General features: G+C 43.6%; 1 protein-coding gene across 5 annotated transcripts in view; it reads left to right on the top strand.

Moving 5' to 3' along the window:
* LOC122562187 (WD repeat domain phosphoinositide-interacting protein 1) overlaps positions 1–16,844 on the top strand; it is a 103,811-nt gene extending 86,967 nt beyond the window's left edge. For all 5 annotated transcript variants that reach the window (XM_088000633.1, XM_043714833.2, XM_043714834.2 and 2 more), the window contains one exon: positions 16,048–16,844. In XM_088000633.1, coding sequence (XP_087856759.1) covers positions 16,048–16,095 — 48 coding nt within the window. In that variant the 3' untranslated portion in view covers positions 16,096–16,844. The remainder of the gene's footprint in view (positions 1–16,047) is intronic.
* Positions 16,845–27,795: the final 10,951 nt, after the last annotated feature.

Genomic DNA, 27,795 nt, shown 5'->3' with positions numbered 1-27,795 from the left:
ACCAGTGTTGAACTTCAAAAACATGTGGCTCCTTGTAAAGTCTCAGTACAATCTTAACTAGGTCTTCAATTCTGCGAAATTAATGTGGATCATTTAAAAAAAAATCAATCCTGACTTGTCACTGGGATTTTCTCTAAAATGCTCAGGTTACATGGAGCAGCTGTACAGTTGAGGAATTGTCTACTCTGTGATTGGGAACCCGTCCTGGCTGAGAAGAGTCCCAGAGAAATGACGAAAGCTCTAAGTAGGGCCTTTGAGCCATTTCGATGAACCGAAAGACAGAAAGGGTGTGGCATGGTATTGAGTTTGGTCTCTATCACTAAGTAAAACGAATCAGTGGTTAGAGTGGTGGATTGCAGAAGGGAATTGATCTGAAGTGAAGAAATGCGAAGGGCTCCAGGGAAAAGCAAGTGGTATGAGACATCCTGAGTAGCTCTTACAGTTATGACGAGCTGAGTTACCTCTTTCTGTGCTGAATCGTTTTATGATTCCACGAAGAGAATTTTTCAGCAAGTGTGAACTCAGCAAAAAGAAATATTAAAGCAAATTCCTTTTCTGTTTTGGTCAGTTTTGTTCTGTTTGTGTTGCTCTGTGTTACGCATAATGCCACCCAACTGTTTCTTAAATATCCCTCACTGGTACTGGGCATTGTGTATACACATACCTGCTGGGTGACTATTTCTATCTGTAATAGTTTATGACTGAATTAATGCTGTAGATGGAGAGACAAGCAGAAGCAGCAAATGTAAAAGTACGTTGAATGTGTCAGGAATTCTTCCTGCAAATGCTGTGAGAGAGGAGAAAGTCAGACATCAGTGAAGTTGTAGTTGGAAGCACTAAAACACGTGATGCTTTGAAGCAAGTCTATCTGTTTCTAGACTTACCAGTGCATGTTGTGCAAATTAACACTTGATTTTTCAAGATGCTGAGGCAGTTGTTAAAAAGTTTGTGATCCTATCATTTCAAAGTCATTCTTTTTGGTTCTTCAGATAACACTGATGTGTGATATTCATTCATTTTAGTGGAGTGTGGGTGTCGCTAGTTGGCCAGCATTTATTGCTTGTCCCTTGTTGCCCTTGAGAAGGTGGTGGTGAGCTGCCTTCTTGAACTGCTGCAGTCCACCTGCTGTGAGTTAACCCACAATGCCCTTAAGGAGGGGATTCCAGGATTTTGACCCAGCAACACTGAAGGAATGGCAATATACTTCCAAATCAGGATGATGATATAATATATATATATTTAGTAATTTGTCAAATACATTTTCTCTTCTTCACACAAAGATAAACATTACAGCATGGTTAGGGGAATGAAGACTTATCCTTTCCGCTAAAGAAATCACCACATTTCTTGCGTATTTATGACTAAACAATGCTCCTTATGTTTACAAATCAGGACAGAAAAGAGTTACTGAGATGACCGCCTCAATAATGGCTACAACTATGGCATGAGTTATGCTTTTCGAAATTTATAATAATTTCTCAATTAACCAAATATTGGATCGAGAATTTAAAACATGCAACTAATTATCACACTTGCCAATTCCATTTCTTTACCCCCTTGGGACAGAAGTATCATCCAGTCTACTACAGCTGTACTTTCTAACTCTTTTTAAAAGCTCAGACTTTAGCACATTATTTCTTCAGTTGTCCATATGTTCAAATATATCCATCCATGTTCTATTTCCTTTGATATGAAAAAACATTAATTTCTCCCAACTCTGTCAGCCAACTGAACTCCATCCCAGATTGACTCATCTTCAATCTGTTGTGTGTACCTGTAATCATTTTTTACTGTCCTCGGCCAATGGCATGCACTATTTCTCCGTCACCATGGAGTCCACAAATAATTGCCAGTTTCTTTTCTCTACTAGTAATCATGTCATCAAAATGTTCTTCCTTGCCTCTATGTACAAGTATAAAGATCTCTCGGATTTGTCCATCAATTCAGCTGCCCCTGCTGCTTACCCATAGTCCCGCTGCACTCAGTTTTGCTTCAGGTTCACCCCTTCTGTTCCCATCTTTGCAATGAATCCAGATTTTTTTTTTGCTTAAAAAACAAACTGTGGATTCCATAAAGCTGAAGCTTGAAATCCCCAGCAGGTCTGGGAGCAATTATGGAAAGAGAAGCAAAGTTACCATTTCAGGTAATTTTTCTCTAATTTTTTTCACATCTCCATAGCCTCTCCAAAATTATTTTATTATGAGGTCCACATTCTAACCTCTTGGCTGTATTGTCACTATACTGCCAACCACTCAACTTCACACTGACCTTCCTCACACTCAGTGACATTGTGAATATCTTGCACTGGGAGAAAGTGAGGACTGCAGATGCTGGAGACCAGAGTAGGCGCCTACTAGCGGAACATTTCAGAGAACACCTCTGGGACACCCGCACCAACCAACCCAACCGCCCCGTGGCTGAACACTTTAACTCCCCCTCCCACTCCGCCAAGGACATGCAGGTCCTTGGCCTCCTCCATCGCCAGATCCTGGCCACACGACGCCTGGAGGAAGAGTGCCTCATCTTCTGTCTAGGAACCCTCCAACCACACAGGATGAATGTAGATTTCTCCAGCTTCCTCATTTCCCCTCCCCCCACCTTATCTCAGTCCCAACCCCCGGATTCAGCACCGTCCTCTTGATCTGCAATCTTCTTCCTGACCTCTCTGCCCCCAGCCCCTCTCCGGCCTATCACCCTCACCCTCACCTCTTTCCATCTATCGTATTCCCAGCCCCTTTCCCAAATTCCCCCCACCTTTTATCTCAGCCCGCTTGACACACCAGCCTCATTCCTGAATAAGGGCTTTTGCCCGAAACGTCGATTCTCCTGCTCCTCGGATGCTACCTGGCCTGTAATATCTTGTGTTGTTCTGGTATTGTACAGCTTTCTTCCAACATCTGTGTTATCAATCCACATATGCCAAAATCCACAGCCTCCATTTCTCTGTGCTTGCTAACGACTGCTCCATCTCTATAACAACAACTTACATTTATTTTACCACCATTCTAACATAAATTGTGCCAAGATGCTTCATTATGGATTAAAAATTACACTGTCACTTAGGAGGATGCTAGGCCTCATAACCAAACACTTGATTGAAGAATTGGCTTTTAAGAAGTGTTTTAAAGGAAGTAAGGTGTCCAAACTGTGTTTACTCTCCAAAATTCTTGAATATTTTGTTGATTCCCAAATCATGTTTTTTTTTACTGGGTTTCGGACTTCATCACCAAGACCACCAATTTCTGTCACAATAACCTCCTCCATCTTTCCCTTAGTCCATCTCCCACCGAACACTTCATCCAGGCCTTTATCACAGCTATCCAATTCTTTCCCAGTTGATCTCCCATTCCCCACCCATGAGACTTCATCTCATTCAAAACTTAAGTCTGTCCATATCTTCCTTTTTGAGGCCTTGCTCATCCATCACCTGTGGCTTACTGATCGATAATTCAAAGTCCTCATACTTCCCTTATATTCCTACATGGTACCACTCTTCCACATCTCGGTATCATTCATCAACCCACAATCCCTCCTTACACTAAGGTGACACTTTCTGTGAGTCCCTAGCAATGGTCTGGACTCCTACTCAAAAAGACAGTGATGAGATTCTAATTTCGTTTGGGTGAAAGTTTATTTTGAGCATACTCATGAGGCCGGGAGTTGCGCAAATCATCTGTCCCCTACCTTCTTAAAGGCCTTTCTTGTTGAATAATTTGTCTCCTGAAATTTATAGAAGAAATTAAGAATTGACTGTGTAACTCAAACTCACACATAAATAGATACCTACAGGAAGAAATATATTATTAATGGTACTACATCACAAAATAAAATAAAACCATAAAGAATTTGGACTGATTTAATAGATAAATATTTAAATGTGACATTATGCTTGTAAGGCAACTATCATTTGTGTCAATAGGGAATAATTTCTTCAGACTCATTTGAGGTAAGCATTGCTTGTATCAATGCCTGTAGGACAGATTTCCTGTTCGGTATTTAAGTGCTTATGTGTAGCAATATCTTTGGGTTACTAGAATGTCGAATAGCAAACAAGATGCTGGGTTTTAGTTGCATTTTTGGTGAATTATTAATTCATTTTCTAAAACTATTTTGCACAATTTAATTCTTAAATTATTACTACAATTAAAAGTAGGGCATTAGGTAATTTGGTAGAACAGAGAGACCCAGGGGTCCAGATACATAATTCTTTGAAGTTTACATCACATCTTGTTAGGGTGGTTAAGAAAATATTTAGCACACTTGCATTCATTGCTCAAACCTTTGAGTATGGGAGTTGGGACATTGTGTTAAGGTTGTGCAGGATGTTGGTGAGACACCTTCTGGAATACTGTGTGTAGATCTGGTCATCCTCTTATAGGAAAGATATGATTAAGCTGGAGAGGTTCAGAAGAGATTTGCCAGGAGGTTGCCAGGAATGAAAGGCTGGAGTTATAACGAGAGGCTGAATGGGCTGGGACATTTTTTCACTGGACTGAAAGAGGTTGAGGGTTGATTTTACAAATGGTTTTAAATCATGAGAGTTATAGAGAAGGTGGATGGTGGGTGTCTTTTCCCTAGGATGGGGAATTTCAAGACTAAGGTTGCATATTCTAAGGTGAGACATGAAAGATTTAAAAAAGACATGAGGTACAATTTTATTACACAGTGGTACATGTGTGGAGTGAACTTCCAGAGGACGTGATGGATGTGGGTACAGTTTCAATATTTAAAAGACATTTCATTAAGTACATTAATAAGAAATGTTTGGAGGGATATGGGCCGATTGCAGGCAGACATTAGTTTAGTTTGGGAATATGGTCAGTATGGACTGGTTGGACAGAAGGGTCTGTTCCTATCTGGATCAGTGGTGCTGGAAGAGCACAGCAATTCAGGCAGCATCCGAGGACAGGCAAAATCGACGTTTCGGGCAAAAGCCCTTCATCAGGAATAAAGGCAGAGAGCCTGAAGCATGGAGAGATAAGCTAGAGGAGGGTGGGGGTGGGAGAGAGTGGCATAGAGTACAATAGGTCAGTGGGGAAGGAGATGAAGGTGATAGGTCAGGGAGGAGAGGGTGGAGTGGATAGGTGGAAAAGGAGCTGGGCAGGTCGGACAAGTCCGGACAGGTCAGGGGATCGAGTTTCTGGAGGTTAGAAGCTAGGATGAGGTGGGGGAAGGGGAAATGAGGAAACTGTTAAAATCCACATTGATGCCCTGGGGTTGAAGTGTTCCGAGGCGGAAGATGAGGCGTTCTTCCTCCAGGCGTCTGGTGGTGAGGGAGCGGCGGTGGAGGAGGCCCAGCACCTCCATATCCTCGGCAGAGTGGGAGGGGGAGTTGAAATGTTGAGCCACTGGGCGATGTGGTTGATTGGTGCGGGTGTCTCGGAGATGTTCCCTAAAGCGCTCTGCTAGGAGGCGTCCAGTCTCCCCAATGTAGAGGAGACCGCATCGGGAGCAACGGATACAATAGATGATATTAGTGGATGTGCGAGTAAAACTTTGATGGATGTGGAAAGCTCCTTTGGGGCCTTGGATGGAGGTGAGGGAGGAGGTGTGGGCGCAGGTTTTACAGTTCCTGCGGTGGCAGGGGAAAGTGCCAGGATGGGAGGGTGGGTCGTAGGGGGGCGTGGACCTGACCAGGTAGTCACGGAGGGAACGGTCTTTGCGGAAGGCGGAGAGGGGTGGGGAGGGAAATATATCCCTGGTGGTGGGGTCTGTTTGGAGGTGGCGGAAATGTCGGCGGATGATTTGGTTTATGCGAAGGTTGGTAGGGTGGAAGGTGAGCACCAGGGGCGTTCTGTCCTTGTTGCGGTTGGAGGGGTTGGGTCTGAGGGCGGAGGTGCGGGATGTGGATGAGATGCGTTGGAGGGCATCTTTAACCACGTGGGAAGGGAAATTGCGGTCTCTAAAGAAGGAGGCCATCTGGTGTGTTCTATGGTGGAACCGCTCCTCCTGGGAGCAGATACGGCGGAGGCGGAGGAATTGGGAATACGGGATGGCATTTTTGCAAGAGGTAGGGTGGGAAGAGGTGTAATCCAGGTAGCTGTGGGAGTCGGTGGGTTTGTAGAAGATGTCAGTGTCAAGTCGGTCGTCACTGATGGAGATGGAGAGGTCCAGGAAGGGGAGGGAGGTGTCAGAGATGGTCCAGGTAAATTTAAGGTCAGGGTGGAATGTGTTGGTGAAGTTGATGAATTGCTCAACCTCCTCGCGGGAGCACGAGGTGGCGCCAATGCAGTCATCAATGTAGCGGAGGAAGAGGTGGGGAGTGGTGCCGGTGTAATTACGGAAGATCAACTGCTCTACGTAGCCAACAAAGAGACAGGCATAGCTGGGGCCCATACGTGTGCCCATGGCTACCCCTTTGGTCTGGATGAAGTGGGAGGATTCAAAGGAGAAATTGTTAAGGGTGAGGACCAGTTCGGCCAAACTAATGAGAGTGTCGGTGGAGGGGTACTGTTGGGAACGTCTGGAGAGGAAAAAACGGAGGGCTTGGAGGCCCTGGTCATGGCGGATGGAGGTGTAGAGGGATTGGATATCCATGGTGAAGATGAGGTGTTGGGGGCCGGGGAAACGGAAGTCTTGGAGGAGGTGGAGGGCGTGGGTGGTGTCTCGAATGTATGTGGGGAGTTCCTGGACTAGGGGGGATAGGACAGTGTCGAGGTAGGTAGAGATGAGTTCAGTGGGGCAGGAGCATGCTGAGACAATGGGTCGGCCAGGGTGGTCAGGCTTGTGGATCTTGGGAAGGAGGTAGAACCGGGCAGTGCGGGGTTCCCGGACTATGAGGTTGGAAGCTGTGGGTGGGAGATCTCCTGAGGTGATGAGGTTCTGTATGGTCTGGGAGATGATGGTTTGGTGATGGGGGGTGGGGTCATGGTCAAGGGGGCGGTAGGAAGAGGTGTCCTCGAGTTGGCGTTTGGCTTCAGCGATGTAGAGGTCAGTGCGCCAGACTACCACTGCGCCCCCTTTGTCCGCTGGCTTGATGGTGAGGTCAGGATTGGAGCAGAGGGATTGGAGGGCTGCGCGTTGTGAGGGTGAGAGGTTGGAGTGGGGGAGGGGGGTCGACAGGTTGAGGCGGTTAATGTCCCGGCGGCAGTTGGAAATGAAGAGGTCGAGGGCAGGTAATAGGCCAGCGCGGGGTGTCCAGGTGGATGTAGTGTGTTGGAGGTGGGCGAAGGGGTCCTCGGAAGGTGGGCGGGAGTCCTGATTGTGAAAGTAAGCTCGGAGGCGGAGGCGACGGAAGAATTGTTCGATGTCACGGCGTGTATTAAATTCATTGATGCGTGGACGGACGGGGACGAAGGTGAGTCCTTTGCTGAGGACTGATCGTTCGTCCTCAGTGAGGGGGAGGTCTGGGGGGATGGTGAAAACTCGGCAGGGCTGGGAGCTGGGAGCTGGTGTGGGTGTAGAGCTGGGAGTGGGGTCGGAGCCAGTACCTGGAGTGGGTGTGATGGTGGGGGGAATGGGGGTAGAGTCATGAGCAGGGGTAGTGTTCCCCTCAGGGTTCTGGGGGGTGGGGATAGTGACAGTGGCGTCTGTGGGGGGCGTGTCAGCAGAATGCAGGTGAGTGGCGCTGGTGGGGGCGGAAGTGGTGGCAGACACGGCAGTAGGGGTGGCGGAAGTCACTGAGGGTGTGGCATCGGCGATGATGTGAGGGCCAGAAGTGGCTGTGGGAGTGGCCATGATGGGGGCAGAAGTGACATCATCAATCAGCATGGGGGTGGTAGCTGCATCAGCCGCATGGCTAATGGCGTTTCCGAGGCCAGGGGAATCTTCTGGAATGTTCAAGGAGCGCTGGTTATGGAGCTGGGTAGATAAAAGTTTGTTGTACTTACAGTTTTTGATGTTTGAGATGGAATTGAAATACTGTTTGTTGAGAGTATGAATTCTCCTGAGGATGTAGTACAGAGTGGGTCCTTTGCAATTCTGAGAGAGTGTGGCCCTCAGCTGAGGCAGGGCAGACTGTAGAGAGGTTAGGTGCCGGCGCATTGCTGCAAGCGTGGAGCGCAGGATCTTGATGGAGAACCGTTGCTGGTGTTTTTGAATCTGTAATCTGTACTGTCTGTTCCTATGCTGTATGACTCTATTGTCATTAGCCCATTTATTTTCAATTACTTAGAATAGAACTGATGTGCTAACTGAGGAACCTAGACCTCATAGCATCAGGGCAATAATGAAAACAAGGCATCAATGTAATTTGAACATGAATTACAAAATCAGATGTACTACACTGTAGAGTGTGATGTGTTATTAGAATAATGCAGAATACTTTCAAAAGCAAAGAACTGTGAATGCTGCCAGTCTGAAATAAAAACAGAAAATGTTGCATATACTCAAAAGGTATGACAACTGCATAGAGGGGAAACGAGAAAGACGATTCAGTTTTCTGAGTCTAAAGAGTGGGTATAAAACTAGGAGATTCTGGATTAGTGGTGCTGGAAGAGCACAGCAGTTCAGGCAGCATCCGAGGAGCAGTAAAATCGACGTTTCGGGCAAAAGCCCTTCATCAGGAATAAAGGCAGTGAGCCTAAAGCGTGGAGAGATAAGCTAGAGGAGGGTGGGGGTGGGGAGAAAGTAGCATAGAGTACAATGGGGGAGGGGATGAAGGTGATAGGTCAGGGAGGAGAGGGTGGAGTGGATAGGTGGAAAAGGAGATAGGCAGGTAGGACAAGTCCGGACAAGTCATGGGGACAGTGCTGAGCTGAAAGTTAGGAACTAGGGTGAGGTGGGGGAAGGGGAAATGAGGAAACTGTTGAAGTCCACATTAATGCCCTGGGGTTGAAGTGTTCCGAGGCGGAAGATGAGGTGTTCTTCCTCCAGGCATCTGGTGGTGAGGGAGCGGCGGTGAAGGAGGCCTAGGACCTCCATGTCCTCGGCAGAGTGGGAGGGGGAGTTGAAATGTTGGGCCACGGGGCGGTGTGGTTGATTGGTGCGGGTGTCCCAGAGATGTTCCCTAAAGCGCTCTGCTAGGAGGCGCCCAGTCTCCCCAATGTACAGGAGACTGCATCGGGAGCAACGGATACAATAAATGATATTAGTGGATGTGCAAGTAAAACTTTGATGGATGTGAAAGGCTCCTTTAGGGCCTTGGATAGAGGTGAGGGAGAAGGTGTGGGCGCAGGTTTTTCTGTTCCTGCGGTGGCAGGGGAAAGTGCCAGGATGGGAGGGTGGGTTGTAGGGGGGTGCGTGGACCTGACCAGGTAGTCACGGAGGGAACGGTCTTTGCGGAAGGTGGAAAGGGGTGGGGAGGGAAATATATCCCTGGTGGTGGGGTCTGTTTGGAGGTGGCGGAAATGTCGGCGGATGATTTGGTTTATGTGAAGGTTGATAGGGTGGAAGGTGAGCACCAGGGGCGTTCTGTCCTTGTTACGGTTGGAGGGGTGGGGTCTGAGGGCGGAGGTGCGGGATGTGGACGAGATGCGTTGGAGGGCATCTTTAGCCACGTGGGAAGGGAAATTGCGGTCTCTAAAGAAGAAGGCTATCTGGTGTATTCTGTGGTGGAATTAGTCCTCCTGGGAGCAGATACGGCGAAGGTGGAGGAATTGGGAATACGGGATGGCATTTTTGCAAGAGATAGGGTGGGAAGAGGTATAATCCAGGTAGCTGTGGGAGTCGGTGGGTTTGTAAAAAATGTCAGTGTCAAGTCGGTCGTCATTAATGGAGGTGGAGAGGTCCAGGAAGGGGAGGGAGGTGTCAGAGATGGTCCAGGTAAATTTAAGGTCAGGGTCGTTTGTGTTGGTGAAGTTGATGAGTTGCTCAACCTCCACGCGGGAGCACGAGGTGGCGCCAATGCAGCCATCAATGTAGCGGAGGAAGAGGTGGGGAGTGGTGCCAGTGTAATTACGGAAGATCAACTGCTCTACGTAGCCAACAAAGAGACAGGCAGAGCTGGGGCCCATACATGTGCCCATGGCTACCCCTTTGGTCTGGAGGAAGTGGGAGGATTCAAAGGAGAAATTGTTAAGGGTGAGGACCAGTTCGGCCAAACGAATGAGAGTGTCAGTGGAAGGTTACTGTTGGGGACGTCTGGAGAGGAAAAAACGGAGAGCTTGGAGGCCCTGGTCATGGCGGATGGAGGTGTAGAGGGATTGGATATCCATGGTGAAGATGTACCCTTCCACCGACACTCTCATTTGTTTGGCCGAATACCAGGTTAAAGCACCATATTTTATGAGCGGGCAGGCAAGAAGTTCCAGAGACCGCCAGGGTCTTATTATCAGGATGCCTTATTTAAAAGGCACCCCAACAGCACTTTACTCTCTGTGCAACCCAGGAGCATCACTCAACCTCTGCTTGTCCCTCTGTACACACCAGTGGAGTTCTGTGATCTGCCAAATGCCACCCCATGCTTTACTGACATTCTCTAGGTGTTCTCCTGTAGGGTGTCTGAGAGAGGGAGAATATATTGTGTCTGAGGGATAGCAACAAGAGGCCATTTGGAGTGATCCAAGGTAGCCAGGAACAAGGTAGATGCAGACCTCAATGCCCGTGAGACTGTCAAGACAAACTGAATCTAGCATTGCAATGATCTGCTGCACATGAAGAGGTATGTATCCATGTTTATTAACTGCTTCATGTTCCTCCCAGAGTGAGCTAGCAAGTAAGCTTATGGCTGCACAGGACTATCCATCCCATAGATGAGATTGGGTACCTAGTGTCTCCAGTACATACCTTATATGCAATCAATGAGTTGTCACTTCATTGCGGCAGCACAGTGCTACTGCCTCTCAAACATCTGTCAAAACAAAAAAGATTTAGAACAACCAGCAGTTCACGCACCACCAGCTCACCAAGTAGGAGATCCTACACATCTGAGAGCTTTTCATCAAAGCTTACATGGGGCAAAGTCATAAACACAAAAGGTGTCTCAGTATGAACACTTCACAATCATATCATGTCCACACAACAGATGAAGCTTGACTGATTCCCTCTTTCAAATGTTGGATCACCTTTCAGTCAGAACCCTTAACACCTAACTTCTCCCATACCACACTCTTCTTCCTAGCAATGCACGTAAGCAGTCACAGCTCTGGGCAGTGACATCCCTGTCTATTCTTCATGCATCCTAGCTAATTTCTCTTGATGGTTCTCTTCTGCAGGCAAAGAGCATGTGCAATCAGAATGTGAGTGCACAGACAGCAGGGCAAGGGGTGACACTAACAGAAAGCTTCCATCTCCTTTTGCGGGGTAGGCTGCTGAGTTGACAGTCAGGCCAGAGACAGGACCTGTGCTGAAGGAGGAATCGGATACCTACCCAAACATTTATCTCATCACGATCCCACTGTGGCTCGGGACGTTTTGTGAAACCCCAGGGCATTTGAGAAACAGGGGACTTGTGAGAGTTGGTGGTAGGAGGGACCCCAGCAAGGGGGAAAGCTCTTTTATTCACTGAGTTTGCTTTGAGTTCAAAGCAGCAACTTTCCCTCAGTTATTTCAGGACAGGATTCAAGCCTGCACAATTAGGCCGATGGGCCACACCCACAACTATTTTCTTTTAAAAATGTCACATTGGAAATGGTCTTGCGGTTGTTACTTGGTTGAAGCTCCTCAGTAGTCAGTACTACTTTGGTTTTAGCTGACAGCCCATAACCCTGAGTTTGGCAAGTCTGGATTCACAGCCACCCAGTGAGAAAGTCACTAGCAGTGACTCTCAGTTGCATATGAAGGGTCAACATCTTAGTAAGGAGTAAGGGTGAAGGCTCACAGTAGTAACAAATCTTTGCTTTTCTCTACAGACTCTGGGTCCCACCTCAACCCCCCCCCCCCCCCCCCTCCCCTAGGCCAGGGCAAAGAATAACATGAGCATTAGTCCCATTCCAGCAGCATCTCACAGCACTGTCCACTGTCCAGCAACTGGAACAGATGGGAGCCTCGAAGCATCTTCCACCCTCCTCTTTGCCAGTGAACACAGGCCTCACCCCTCCATGGGTCTTCTGTCTAGGGTAGGCTTGGCGTCACATTCTGGTGAGTACAGCACTGACATGCATCCGCATCTCAGAGGAAGGAGAAATGGCAGAGCCCCCTGACATTTGGTTGACAGCTGGAGATCTGCCCCCACCACCTCCCAGTGATGATGAACCTGTGGACTCTGCCACTATTAATAATGGTGGAGGTGCAGAGGCAAGCATCTGACAGGTAGACCAGCTATCATGTGCTGACTGAAAGGAGGGGTAGACTCCATCCAAGTGTTGCCTCCAGTACATGGCTGCTCCAGTGAACCGGGTGGTGGACAGGCCCATTTTGGATCTGCCAGATATTCCATCTGCTTGGATGCTTTCATTCACTGGCTGGGGACTGAGAAACCTTGACCTCCTTCCAGGTACTCCATCACCACAAGGGGTGAGATAGGTGCCTTTGGGAAGGAGGAGATACCAGATACTGTCATCTTGGGACATTGTGGGTTTGCCATGTTGCAGTAGGGGCCTAAAGCCCTCCAGCAGGTTAGGCTGCAGAGACTGCACTTGCACCTGTCCAGGAGGCTCAAGCAGGACAGGGCCTTGTTGGTCCACATGTGACAGAGAACATCAGCTAGTGACAGAACCGTTAATAGGATTCTTGAAAGTAAGCAGAGCAGCTGTTGTGGTGTCACCAAGGCCAACAGTTGGAACTGCATTGGAGAACTTTGGGTGTACCTTCTGTACAAGCTGTACACTTGAAGCAAATCAAGCACTTTGTACTGAATTCCTTTCATCCAGTCCAATTTATTACAACTTCTGACTGTTCATGATTTTCTTGTGGACTATCCTGAGGGGCTATGCTCATGTGTGTATCCTGTGCAGACGTTTGAAGGGCATTGTGACTCTCGTTCACTGTTGTCCTCTACTGTTGAAAATCACACAACACTAGATTTCAGTCCAACAGGATAAGCCGATTTTCAACTTTGATGATTTTTAACTTTGTCCACCCCAGTTCAACACCGGCTCCTCCATAGCATGTCCTACACTATAGAAGTGGAGCTGCATTGTTGGCTTTCACCAGTCAATCAGCATAGTCCAGTCTCTCTACTTCTCAGTGACTGGATGCCTCTTGAAAAGAAAGCTTTGAGTCAAACAAGCATGGCCATTCCCTAATAAAAACAGAAATTGCTAGAAAAACTATGGACTGGCAGCATCTGTGGAGAGAAATCAGAGTTGATATTTCAAGTACAGTGACCCTTCCTCAGAACTGATGCTGGCTAGGAATTTTTTTTATGTAAAAGATATGGTGGGGATAAGGAATAAATGTTAGGTAGCGATGGAGAGCAAAGAGAGAGAAGAGTTGAACAGACAGAGGAGTGGATAATGATTAGTATAGAAGAATGAATAGCTACTAATGGGGACTAATAGTGGCTAACAATGAGTTGTGTGTAATAGCAGACTATGTGATAACAAAGCCTGGCGTGTGGGAGTTGGGGTAAGGACATGGGAGAAGGTGCTTCCAGCCCTAAAATTGTTGAACTCAATTGTAAATCCAGAGAGTTCCAGGATTCTCAAGGAGAATGAGGTGCTGTTCTTGCAGTTTTTGCTGAGCTTTGCTGGAGCACTGCAGTGAGCCCGAGACAGATGTTGGCCAGGGAACAGGGTGGTGTGTTGAAGTGGCAGGCAACTGGAAGCTCAGGGTCTATTTTTGCAGACAGAACGTAGGTGTTCTGCCAACCAGTCACCCAACTACCCCAGTATAGAACACCTACGTTATATCTACATCCCACTCACTGATAGCTACTAATAGTTATTATTGCTGATTTCCAGCATCTGCAGTTCTTTTGGTTTTTATATGGCCATGCCCACCCCCTATTCATTTTTCTTCTACTTCCCTTTGAAAGTGATCCTTCATTTTCAGTATTTCTCCTCTCCTTGTCTTTACTGGTCAGGTTTGCTGGAAACAGCTGGTGTGGCTGTCTCCTTTATACAAACAGGAAAGACCTGGTCAGCCTTCGTCCCTTGTAGTGGAGCACTTAACCATAAGAAGGTAAACTACACATGACTAAGACTTCTCATAAGATAGTTGACCTTATCAAGCTTCATTCCTTACACCAGGAAGTGGCTTGTTTCTGAAGGATCCAAGTTAGTGATGAAGCTTATATTCACTGGAGCTTGGAGGAAGAAGTTTAGCCCTTCAAACACACATTATTATATATTTTTGGGTTTGTAAATACATGAGTTTCCTGTTTTTGATTAATAATATTGTGCCCCTGAATGTAATTTCAGGGTATTATGGTACTATTAAGTATTCATGATAATGATAATGAATGCAAAACAGATTCACATTGGTGGCACATTGGCTCAATGGTTACCGTTGCTACCTCTCAGCACCAAGGACCCAGGTTTGATTTCACCCTCAGCTGACTATCTGTATGGAGTTTGCAAATTCTCCCCATGTCTGCATGGGTTTCCTCCAGGTGCTCTGATTTCCTCCCATAGTCTAAAAATGTGCATGTTAGGTGGATTGGCCATGTTAAATTACCCATAGTAACTGGGGATCTGCAGCCTAGGTGAATTAGCCATGGGAAATGCAAGGTTACAGGGAGGGGTGAGTCTGTGTGGGATGGGTTTTGGAGGGTCTTTTTGGATTCAATGGGCCAAATGGCCTTCTTCCACACTGTAGGGATTTTTTGAAGAGGTCAGGAAATCAACTCACCTGAAAGGTTCTGAGACTTAATGGTGAAACTTTAACCCAGTGTGAGGAAATGGAGGGCTTTGCCTCCTGCCCAATTAAGTTCCCTCACCTGTCCTTCTGCAAACTCCCGGTGGGTCCACAATATTCTGTGTCTCGGTTACTGTTTTAGGTCTTGACCTTTCATTACAACATTAGGTCAGAGACTTGAAATGTTAACAGAATATTTTCACTTCACTTATTCATTTAACCACTCGTGTATCACATTCATTATGTTTTGGATCAATGCAATTTTGTTTGAAGAAGGAACTTACAGGAACCATCAGTGTTTTAGTTCACATTAACAATATGGTTTCAGTGAACATTTTTCATGGATATGCGAGGTTTTATCTGTGAAAGAATAACAATGACTCACTATTAGTAGTCAACAAAATCTCCCTTCACTGTTTTGCCGCTCCTTGTCTAGGTGGGTCATTTACATTGTATAGTTGTGAGCACAGTTGGGAGGCTATGCCCCAGCTGAGTTTTGTAGGATACTATACAGACCTAAAGATGGCTTGGAGCACCTCAGAACAATCCTTGCTCTTAAATTAATTGAGTATTTGTCTTGTCTTTTCTTTTGCTTGGTGTTTTCCTTTAGCAGTGCAACTGATAATCAGGAGGTTGGAGTGTGTAACATCATTTCAAGTTCTGTGCATTAATATTGTAATGCATTATGCGACCAGACATTCATTGTGACATTGCATTGGTTCTATGCATACAGATGATTGAAAAAAGTTACTTTTCCTTGAAAAAAATGATAGATTATATCACCTATTATGGTTCATTGAGCAGTATTTAATGTATACGATCCATTCTCAGTGAATATATCAGACATTATTATCGCTGGGCTACTATTCGGGGGAACCAGATTCGAATCCTGCCCCAGCAGGTAGTGGAATTTGAATTCAGTAAATCCCTAGAATTAATGGTCTGAAGATGACCGTGAATTGAATGTTGGAAAAGCCCATCTAGTTCACTGAATGGCCTTTAGGGAAGGAAATTGTGATCCTTATCTGATCTGACTTCATGTGACTCCAGACCCAGAGCAATGTGATCGAAAATGTGGCATTTAAGGATGAGCAATAATTACTGGCCTAGCCAGGGAACTCCTCACTCCTTGAATGAAAACTGTGACATTGGTAGTCAGCTCAAATAGCAGGACATTCCAGCTCTCCCGCATTCCATTTTTAGCCCATTAGTTAACATATTGATGTCAAATTTCTGCTTGATGTTTAACAAAATTGTTCTGCACACATGTGTTAACTTGTTGATAAAATGGCTGAGAAGAATTTTCATAAAGAATGAATACAGCTGGGCACAGTGCATGCTGGAGCTTTCTACTGTGCATGTGCAACAACCTGTTCTAACACACCCTGTCATTCCCTGATAGAAATTAAGGATTTGTTTTGATTTTGGTAGATTTATTCAAGCCGAGGAAGCCACAGTGAAAAGAAGAAGAAGTTATGAGACTGAGAGAAACAGGATTAGATTCGTGAGTGAAGATAGTGATTTAGACACCACGATTTGAAGAACGGTCTGAAATCGGTACGCATGAGATGGAGTAATTATAATTCACAAAGATCTTTTTAAAACAAAATCCCCATTAATCAGGAGAAAGTGAGGACTGCAGATGCTGGAGATCAGAGCTGAAAAATGTGTTGCTGGAAAAGCGCAGCAGGTCAGGCAGCATCCAAGGAGCAGGAGAATCGACGTTTCGGGCATAAGCCCTTCTTCAGGAAATCCTAGTTGATTTTAACCTACTGCAAATCCTCTTGCAAGGATGCCTTCCTTGAAGAAGCTCTCCCCATTAATCAGCCTTGTATGTCTGCGACCAATTGTAGTTGTCTTCAGGGAACCAAATGAATATGTTATAAGGAAAAATGCACGACAAAGCTAATCTAATTAACAACGCCACATGGAACAGAAATATTAATAATTTTCTTAGTATGGGTATTTAATCCTATTACTTTGAAAGGTTTTATTATATAGTAGTTACTCTTGAAAATGTTGTCCAACATGTATTTTATTATTTTATATGTATATCTTAAACATATATAGATGTACCAATTTATCACCTCAAGCAAGGTCCTCAGCCAACCAGGCTGTCAGAAGTGCCTTTTCCAACTATTTTATTGTCAGAGTGTTTTGAATGAAATTGCACAAAATTGTAATGTTCATCAAATAATGTAGCTATAGAAATAAAATGTTGCAATATGTTGCTGTCTGAAATTATTTAATCAGCTTTAAATAATGTTAGGCTTTACAAATGTTTGCATTTCAGATATCATCAATAAATATTTTCTATAATGTATGTTTTATATTTAAAAGATAGTTTATTGCAGCCACAGCAAGCAAGTGGAATTTACAGTTCCAGAGCATAAGCTGAGTCTGTGATACATTCAAATAGGTCACGGAGAACTGCAAAAGTATCAATATACAAATACATGGAAAATATAGGTAACAAATGAAACATAATATGTAATAATATTGTAAAACGGGATGATAGGGATTTTTCTGCAAAAGAAGCAAGGGTGATATGAGAAAAAAAAATCACTCAATAAATAATTAGGGTATGGAATACAATGCCTAAAGTGTTATGAGGGCAGGTTCAACTGAGACATTCAGGAGGGCATTGGATGATTATTTGGATTAAATTAATGTACAAGGGGAAGAAACAAGAGCTTGGCACTCATTAATGATGCTTATTTAATGAGGTGGTGAGGTATGATGGACCAAATAGCCTTCTCCTGCATGATGACACTTCTGTGATTTGCATTGCCCCATTTCCTTCAGATGTTCAAAATTATACCACAGGGTAAACGTAACTATAGCCATAGTTTATTGAGCATTAGTGAATCAGTTGTCTATTTTACACATTACACCTAGCTTACTTCTTTTTGCACTGACATCAATGGGCAACTGGTCTACTATTAATACATTGACCATATTGAAGATATCTTGCAGAGAATCAAGTCACGTCTATGCTAGTGCTTACCATCTATACCCAGCCTGGGGGTTGGTTAGCTCATTTGGCTGGATGGTGCCAACAATATAGGTTCAATTTCTGCACCAGCGGAGGTTACCATGAAGGCTTGTCCTCAGCCTTTTCCTTCACCTGAGGCATGGGTGACTGTCAGGTTAAACTACTTTCAGTCATCTCTCTCACAGAGAGCAAGACTACGGAGCCTTTACCTTTTATACCAACTTTCTCTCAATTTGCCTCATCTCCATTCTCCTCCTTGATATGCTATCCAGGTCCTCTTATAAATGAAATTTAATATTTTACACCTCAAATATTCTGTGTGATGACAAGTTCCACGTTCTCACCATGCTAAGGATAAGGACATTTCTTCTGGACAATCTGTTTAATTCCTTGGTGACTTTCTTATATTGGTGGCCATTAATTCCCATGAATAGAAGCATTGAGTTGAATTTTCCCAACCCATTGCTGTTGGGCTGAAAGGTAGAAATGCTGGCAATGTGGCAGGGAAAGGTATGACAGGAGAGAATGCCATATTGCGAGTGGAGAGAAAACTTATTGTCAAATTCAAGGCTCAAAAACAACTTCTTAAAAATGTTTTGCAACATCAGTTTGCCTCTGGCACTACAGGAAATTAAAATGCTTAAGGTTAATGTACAGAATGGAGCTGTGATGATGGGATTTAATGAGTATCAATGTTACATGCAGAGTTTAGAGCATTTGTGTGTTTATGTTGTCATGGATGCTAAGCTTCTGCTTTCGTTCATTTGTGCAAAATGTCCCATTTGACACTGACAAGCTAACTCAAATTATAAATTCATTGACTTCCTCAAGTATTATCAGTTTTCAAAACCATTTTCATTATCCTCTGAAAGACTACTTTTGACATCTCTGTCCTTGGAAATGGACTGCCACCAGCTTTAAATAAGTCCTTGAATTTGTTTGAATTTCTGTAGCTTTCCAATGCTGCCAGAGCACTAAAAAGGGCCCTCATCAAAGTTACAAATGACATCCTCTGTGATTGTAACTAATCATGGCACAATTTGCCTCTTGGCTTTCTACCTTTTATGTGGTCAACCATGCTCCTTCAGTTTCTCTTCCCAAATGAAAGAGGAAGTTTTAAGTGGCCTTTTATTGCTAGTCTATTTTTATGATGCAACAATAAATCTCTACAACTGGAAAATATTCATGATCATAAGTAGAGTTCCAGTTAATCATTCCATTGATATAGGCATGCTGAGTTGGAAGAAACTGCATCCAAATGACATTCAGTTTTGTGACATCTTTATAACTTATTTCACATTTGTGAAAACATTGAACATAATTTAGTGAGAATGGTAAATAAATAAAAATTGGAGTTGAGAAGACTGGTCTAAACTGTCATTGGTGAAACCACCTATTGAATACTCAATGCCATTTTGGTCTCCTTATTTGAGAAGGATGTAAGTGTGTTGGAGGTAATTCAGAGATGGTTTACTAGATTACTACCTGGAATGAGTGGTTTGTCTTATAGGGAAAGATTGGACGAGCTCGGTTTATTTTCAGCAGTATGAGGGGTGACTTGATGGAAGTGTATAAGGTATGAATGGTCTTGTCAAGTCAGATAATGAAAAGGATGTTTTTTCCTGTGGGTCAGTCCAGAAATCTTTTAAAATTAGAAATTGTTACTTGCACTTAGAATGGAGATGAGGTTTTTTTTTCCCTCTGATAGTGTGCATATTTGGAACTTTTGCCTCAGAGGTGGTTGAGGCAGGGTTATTTATTTGTAAGGTGGAGATTGGTCGATTCTTACTGGGCAAGACAATCAAAAGTTTTCAAGAATTGATGGAAAACAGGAATTTGGAACACAGACAAAACAGCCATGATTTTAGTGAATGGAGAAGCAAGCTTGAAGGGCCACGGCCTATTTTCGCTTCTAACTTGCATGTAAAGTTATGATAAAAAAAGTTCAGTAAATAAGTCTTTATAATATTCTTACATTATTTGAATTTATTAAATATATGTGTGTTGTGTGTGTGTGTGTATTAGCGTTTGCTGGTTTTAAAAAAAAAAGAAAATACAAGCACTTTGCAGTGACACAAAATAAAATGTTACAGTTCGAAAACTTCCATTGTTTTGTTGCAGTTATCATGTGATATCAATTATGGAACACCTCACAGTCACCACATATATTACGAGGAGAAGTACTGAAATGTTTTAAGGATGATATATCACCACTTCCTCAAGAAGTTAATTCCACACCCGAATAAATTACGAGCATGCTGATGAAATTATGTCCACAAAACGAAGGTAGAATTTTTGTTTTCCATATGTTTTGCACATACACAAATCAAAAAGATTTGAGTTCAGAAGTAGCGATGATTTAGTAGATATGCCAGTGCTGACTCAATGGGCCAAAGGGTCTGTTCTGTACTGTATGACTCCAATTAATCTATAATGTCTTACTGTAGTTATACAGAGCCTTGGTAAGACTGTACCTGGAGTATTGAGTAGTTTTGGTCCCCATATCTCAGAGAGGATATATGTGCTGTAGAGGGAGTGCAGTGATTGTTCACAAGGCTGATACTGGGGATGGCAAGTTTGTCAGATGAAGAGAGACTGGGCCTGTGTTCCAAAGCACTTGGAAGAAAGAGAGAGGATCTGATTGAAATGGGGCGTCTAATAGGGCTGGACAGACTAGATGCCTGGAGGATCTTTCTTCCAGTTAGTGAGTCTAGAACTGGGGTCACGTTTTCAGGATATGGGGAGACCATTCAGGACTGAGTTAAGGAAACGTTTCTTCACTCAGAGGGTGGTCAACCTTGGAATTCACTACCGCAGAAGGCTGTGGAGACTATGCCACTCAGAATACTCAAGAAAGTGATTGATATATTTTTGGATATTAAAGGCATCAAAGGGTGTGGAGAGAAAGTGGGAAAATGACATTGACATAGAGGATCAACCATGTCCATATTAAAAGGCAGAGTAGGTGTGAAGGGCTGAATGGCCTGCTGCTTTTAGTTTTGATGTTTGAAATAGCACTCGCAATAAACCAGCAAAATTATGAATCTGAAATACTGGAAGGTTACCATATTATTGCGATCGTCACAATGTCCAAGTAGTCATTTGAGGGTGCAGCTTCCTGCCAGTAAGTTTTATTTGTTATTATTTCAGTGATTTATGCTGTAAATAAACAGTGATGTGTATATCCCTTGCATTATGTTCCTAATATTTAATATGTGTTTTTACATCATCTATGTGGACCTCGTGATCAACAGGAATATTTGATCAACTGCATACTCCTGGTCACATAGGTGCTGGGTAATAAAGCATTTGTTGAAGTGCTAAATTGGAGGAAGGCTAATTTTGACAGTATCAGGCAATAACTTTCAAAAGCTGACTGGGGGGCAGTTGTTTGCAGGTAAAGGAACGGCTGGAAAATGGGAAACCTTCAGAAATGAGATAACAAGAGTCCAGAGACAGTATATTCCTGTTAGGGTGAAAGGAAAGGCTGGTAGGTATAGAGAATGCTGGATGACGAGAAATTGAGGGTTTGGTTAATAAAAAGATGGAAGCGCATGTCAGGTATAGATAGGAGAGAATCCTCAGAAGAGTGTAAAGGCAGTTGTATTATACTTAATAGGGAAATCAGGAGGGCAAAAAGGGGACATGAGTTAGCTTTGGCAAATAGGGTTAAGGAGAATCCAGAGGGTTTTCACAAATACATTAAGGACAAAGGGGTAACAAGGGAGAGAATAGGGCCTCTCAAAGTTCAGCAAGGCAACCTTTGTGTGGAGCTGCATGAGATGGGGGAGATACTAAATGAGTATTTCGCATCAGTGTTTACTGTGGAAAAGGACATGGAAGATATAGAATGGAAGGAAATAGATGGTGACATCTTGAAAAATGTCAGTATTACAGAGGAGGAAGTGCTGGATGTCTTGAAATACATAAAAGTGGATAAATCCCCAGGACCTGATCAGGTGTACTCTAGAACTCTGTGGGAAGCTAGGGAAGTGATTGCTAGGCCTCTTGCTGAGATATTTATATCATTGATAGTCACAGATGAGGATCCGGAAGACTGGAGGTTGGCTAATGTGCTAATATTTTAAAAAGGTGGTAAGGACAAGCCAAGGAACTATAGACCAGTGAGCCTGACGGTGGTGGGCAAGTTGTTGGAGGGAATCCTGAGGGACAGGTTGTATATGTATTTGGAAAGGCAAGGACTGAATAGGGATAGTCAACGTGGCTTTGTGCGTGGGAAATCATGTCTCACAAACGTAATTGAGGTTTCGAAGAAGTAACAAAGAGGATTGAAGAGGGCAGAGCAGTAGATGTGATCTATATGGACTTTAGTAAGGCGTTCTACAGGGTTCTTCATGGGAGACTGGTTAGCAAGGTTAGACCTTATGGAATACAGGAAGAACTAACCATTTGGATATAGAACTGGCTCAAAGATAGAAGACAGAGGGTGTTGGTGGAGAGTTTTTTCAGACTGGAGGCCTGTGACCAGTGGAGTGCCACAAGGATCGGTGCTGGATCCACTACTTTTTGTCATTTATATAAATAATTTGGATGTGAACATAAGAACTACAGTTAATAAGTTTGCAGATGACACCAAAATTGGAGGTGTAGAGGACAATAAAGAAGGTTATCTCAGATTACAACTGGATCTTGATCAAATGGGCCAATGGGCTGATGAGTGGCAGATGGAGTTTAATTTAGATAAATGCGAGATGCTGCATTTTCTGAAAACAAACCTTAGCAGAACTTATACACTTAATGGTAAGGTCCTAGGGAGTGTTGCTGAACAAAGAGACCTTGGAGTGCAGTTTCATAGCTCCTTGAAAGAACAGTTGCAGGTAGATAGGATAGTGAAGGCAGCGTTTGGCATGCTTTCCTTTATTGGTCAGAGTATTGAGTACAGGAGTTGGGAGGTCACGTTGCTGCTGCACAAGACATTACTTAGGCCACTGGTGGAATATTGCGTGCAATTCTGGTCTCCTTCATATCGGAGGAATGTTGTGAAATTTGAAAGGGTTCAGAAAAGATTTACAAGGATGTTTCCAGGGTTGGAGGTTTTGAGCTATAGGAAGAGGTTGAATAGGCTGGGGCTGTTTTCCCTGGTGCGTTGGAGGCTGAGGGGTGACCTTATAGAGGTTTATAAAATCAGGAGGAATGGATAGGATAAATAGACAAAGTCTGTTCCCTGGGGTGGGGGAGTCCAGAAATAGAGGTGAGGGTTTAGGGTGAGAGGGAAAAGATATAAAAGAGACCTAAGGGGGCAGCTTTTTCATGCAGAGGATGGTGCGTGTGTGGAATGGGCTGCCAGAGGAAGTGGTAAAGGCTGGTATAATTGCAACATTTACAAGGCACCTGGATGGATATATGAAGGATTTGGAGAGATATGGGCTGACTGCTGGCAGGTGGGACTAGATTGGGTTGGAATATCTGGTCAGCTTGGATGGGTTGGACCAAAGGGTCTTATTCCATGCTGTACATCTCTATGGGTCTCTGACTCTATGCTGTACTGGACAGTCTTGGTGTACATGTTGTCCAGATAAATGTTAGAAGTTACATTTTAATTGCCTGATTATTGAGGCGAAATCATCAAAGAGAATGTGCTTTCTCATCATCATTCTTTGGATCTACAATTTGTCTTTTGTTAGTTTATGCAATAAGCTTTCCATAAGGAATCATTTTGTCATCTATTCTACGTTTCCATCATTTGATTGCAAAATTGCTGTGTGAATTTGGAATGTTTCTTTAATTTTAAGGCTCTTATCACGTTATTATGTATTATGTTGCCATAGTAAAGTAAGGACCATTTGAAACCAACTTGAGTTTGGCCAACATGAGATACAAGGACACATTCCAAAATCTTGATTAAAGAGGTAAATGTCAAACAGTGTCATAAAGGAGGAAAGAGAGATCAAAACTAAGAGAGGATAATGGAGGGAGTTCTGGAATTTAGTGCATAACCAGCTGAAAGCATAGTGCCAGTGTAGAACATCAAAATAAAAAATAAGGGACTAGAATTGGAAGAGGCAAAAGTGAAGACTGCAGATGCTGGAGATCAGGGTCAAGATTAGAGTGGTGCTGGAAAAGCGCAGCAGGTCAGGCAGCATCCGAGGAGCAGGAAAATCAATGTTTCGGACAAAAGCCCTTCCAAGGCATTTTGAAGAGTCGTCAGGCTTGAGGAGGTTAGATAAGGTGGCGCAAGGTGTGGGAGCTGCCAGTGTAGTGACAATAACACATGTTCAGTAATCCAGAGTCCCAGGCTAATGTTCTGGTGACATTGGTTTGAATACCACCATGGCCAATGGTGAAGCCTGAATTCAGTGAAAATCTGGAATGTAAAGCTAGTCTAATGGCAACTATGTAACCACTGCTGATTGTTGTAAAAAACCATCTGGTTCATTAATGCCGTTGAGAGGAGGAAATCTGTCGCACTTACCTGGACTGGTCTACATGTGTGTCCAGACCCCCAGCAATGTGGTTGATTCTTGACCTCCCACTGTTCAATTAGGAATGAGCAATAAATACTGGCCCAGCCAGTGATGCCCATTTCTCTCAAATGAATAAAAAGTATATTTGACAATATGTTAATTCTTCCTTTGGTACAGCTGGACATTGGAGTGCCACAGTAATAATTACAAAAACATGGCCATGAATAAATTAGGTGCCCTCTGACTGCTTGCTAATTCTGGCAGGGATTAGTTTTGGACAGCACTCACAGGAAAACCTGTCACCACTGTGTATGGATAAATATGCTTGTGTGTAAGGACAAGCAATTCATTGCAGTGTATGACATATGGAGGATATGCAGCATGCCTGTCATATCATTCTATGTTCTCTGAATGTGGCAAAAGCACATTGACTAGCACATGCAGATCATAGTTACTTGATCATACTTACAAATTACGTTGCTGCAATCCTAAGATCACAGCCTTTAGAATTTGGAAGCCAATATCAATAGATAAATAAATGTGTTTAATTATAAGTTCTTAATATCTTGCAATGTCTGCAAAGTTGATTTGCAGTGATGCAGCAATGTACTATTTTTTCATATTTAGATGATATCACACATATTTACCAGTGAGACTGAGTGATAAGTTGTGACGAATAGTTTATTATTAAATTGTAAACTTGTAAATAGGAAATAAATCAGATAATGGGAACATGCAAGCTCAAGCTATTTCTGAGTTGCAATTTCTATGAAATTTTGTGCATTAGCAATGAATAAAGATTCAGATTAGTTAAGGGACTCATATATTCGTTAATAAGATGTGGGTATTGTTAGCTGCCTCAGCATTTATGCCCATCCCTAGTTGAGAAGAGATAAGGTACTTCTTGAACTCCTGCATTCCATTTGGTGTAGTACACCCACAATGCTGTTAGGGAGAGAGATCCAGGATTTTGACTCAGTGACAGTGAAGGAATGAAGATATATTTCCAAGTCAGGATGGTGAGTTTTGGAGGGGAATTTGCAGGTGGTGGTGTTTTCTTTTACAGGCTGCCCTTGTCCTTCTAGATGGTTGTGGTCATGGATTTAGAAGATGCTATTTAGGGAACCTGTGAATTTCTTCAGTGCATTTTGTAGATAGTACACACTGCTGCTCCTGTATTTCAGTGGTGAAACAAGGGATGTGGTCCTCATCAAGTGGACTGCATCATCCTGAATGTTGTCAAGTTCTTGAGTTTTAGCTGCAGTCATGCAGGCAACTGGGCAGCAGCATTCCACCACACTCCTGATCTGTGCCTTATAGATCGTGAACAGGCTTTTGTGAGTAAGGGGTGATTTATTCAGGTTTCTTAGACCCTGACCTGCTTTTGTAGTTTTTATATGGTTAGTACAGTTCGATTTCTGGTCAATAGTAAGCTCCAGGATGTTGAAAGTGGGGTACTCAGCAATGGCAAGCTATTGAATGTGAAGAGATAATGGTTGGACTCTCTTGTTGGAGATGGCCATTGCCTGGTATTTATGGGCATGAATACTACTTGCTACTTTTCAGCCCAAGCCTGGATATTTTCAAGGTTTTACTGCATTTGGATATCGATTGCTTCAGTATCTGAGGGGTTGATAGATGGTATCTAGATCTGATACTGTTTTGGAGTGAAGATCTTTGATGAAACAGCTGAAGATGATTGGACCTTGGACACTACCCTGAGGAACTCCTGCAGAAATGTCCTGGAGCTGAAGATAACCGATCTCCAACAATCACAATCAACTGCCTTTATGCCAGGTAAGAGTCCAAACAGTGGAGAATTTGCACACACCCAATATTCATTGACACTAGTTTAGCTAGGATTCCTTGTTCCTCCACTTTGTCAAAGGTGGCCTTGATGTTTACCTCACTTCATCTTTGGAATTCAGTTCTTTTGGCCATGTTTGAAACAAGCAATGAGGTCAGGAGCTGAATGGCCCTGGCAGAACCCAAACTGAATGTCAGTGTGTAGGTTATTACTGAGCAAGTGCTGCTTGATATCAGACCCCTTCCATTCTTTTACAGATGATTAAGAATAGACCAATGTGACTATAATTGGCCAGGTGAATTTGTCCTGCTTTTTGAGGACAGGATATATGTGGCCAATTTTCCACATGGTCAGGTAGATGAGGATATCGTTTAATTGTCCACACCATTCAGGTTTGGATGTGGTAAGACTGCAGAGCTTAGATCTGTTGGTTGTATTCCTGTCTACCACTTGCTTCTTTTGTTGCTTAGTATAATAGTAAGCATGTTTTGTAGCTTCACCAGGTTAACACCTCATTTTTAGGTAAGCCTGATGCTACTCCTGGCATGCTCTAATGCACTCTTTGTTGAACCAAAATTGATGCCCTGGCTTGATGTTAATGGTAGATTGGGGATATGTGGGCCATGAAATTGCAGATTGTGTTGGGAGTGTGATTGTGTTTGAATACAATTCAGAAGTCTCTGGCCCATAGCATTTCACGGATGGCCAGTCTTGAGTTACTAGATCTGTTCAAAAGCTATTCACTTAGCATGGTGATGGTGTCACACAACATGATGCAGGGTATCCTCATTGTCAAGACAGCACTTTGTCTCCATCAAGACTCTCCTCCCGATACTGCCATGGATAGATGCATCTACAACTGGCAGATTGGTAAGGATGAGGTCACATATGTTAGCCCCTCTTGTTGGTTCCCTCACCATCTGCCACATTACCAGTCTCACAGCTATGTCTTTTAGGATTTAGTGTGATCAATAGTGGTGCTGCCAGGCCATTCTTGGGGATGGACACTTAATTCACCCAGAGTACATTCTGAGCTCTTGCCGTCCTCTAGTGTTCAACATGGAGGAGCACTGATTCACAAGCTGAGGCAGTGTGGTTCATGGTAATCAATTGGAGTTATCCTGGTTGTGTTTGACCTGATGCCATGAGATTTCATGGAGTCTGGAATTAACACTGTGAACTCCTAGAGTGACTGCCTGCTCCTTGTACACGACTGAGGAGAAAGTGAGGTCTGCAGATGCTGGAGATCAAAGTTGAAACTTTATGCTGGAACAGCATAGCAGGTCAGGCAGCATCCAGGGAACAGGAGGGGAAACACGACTGCTCTGCTATCTCTTCCAAGTTGGTCCTATCAGTGGGACAGACATGCCAAAAGTTGGTGATGGTGTTGTCTCAAACACTGGGAGGAATAATTTTGTAAGCATGATTACGTCAATCTATTGCATGACTAGTCTATAAGATAACTATCCCAATTTGGGCACAAACAAACATCCAGATATTGGAAAGGAGGACTTTGCAGGGTTAAGGTTTCTGTTGTCATTTCCAATGTCTAGGATAATGCCAGGAAATCTATCCAGCTTTATTCCTTTTTTCAGATTTAATTTAGTGGTTTGGCACATTTGAATAGCTCTCCAAATCATTTCAGAGGGCATTAAAGAGTCAACAACATTGCTGGGGGTCTGGAGTTACATGTAGACCAAATAATAGTATTCCTTTCCTGAAGGACATTAGTGAATGCAAATAAGTTTCTATGACAGTTGTTTCATGGTCATCATTAAAATTTTAATTTTAGATGTTATTTTACAATTCAAGTTCCACGAGCTACCATGATAGAATTCAAACTTAGGTTCTACAATATTACCTGGGCCCCTCGATTGCTAGTCCAGCAAATAACAGCACTGTGCCTCACCTCATCTGTTTAAATAAACTATGTTCTAGTTGTGCAAAAAGAG

The sequence above is a fragment of the Chiloscyllium plagiosum genome, unplaced genomic scaffold, assembly GCF_037043375.1.
Source record: "Chiloscyllium plagiosum isolate Xiang-an unplaced genomic scaffold, Cpla_swu_hap1 HiC_scaffold_25, whole genome shotgun sequence".
Lineage (NCBI taxonomy): Eukaryota > Metazoa > Chordata > Chondrichthyes > Orectolobiformes > Hemiscylliidae > Chiloscyllium > Chiloscyllium plagiosum.
This window is presented reverse-complemented; position numbering and strand designations above follow the sequence as displayed.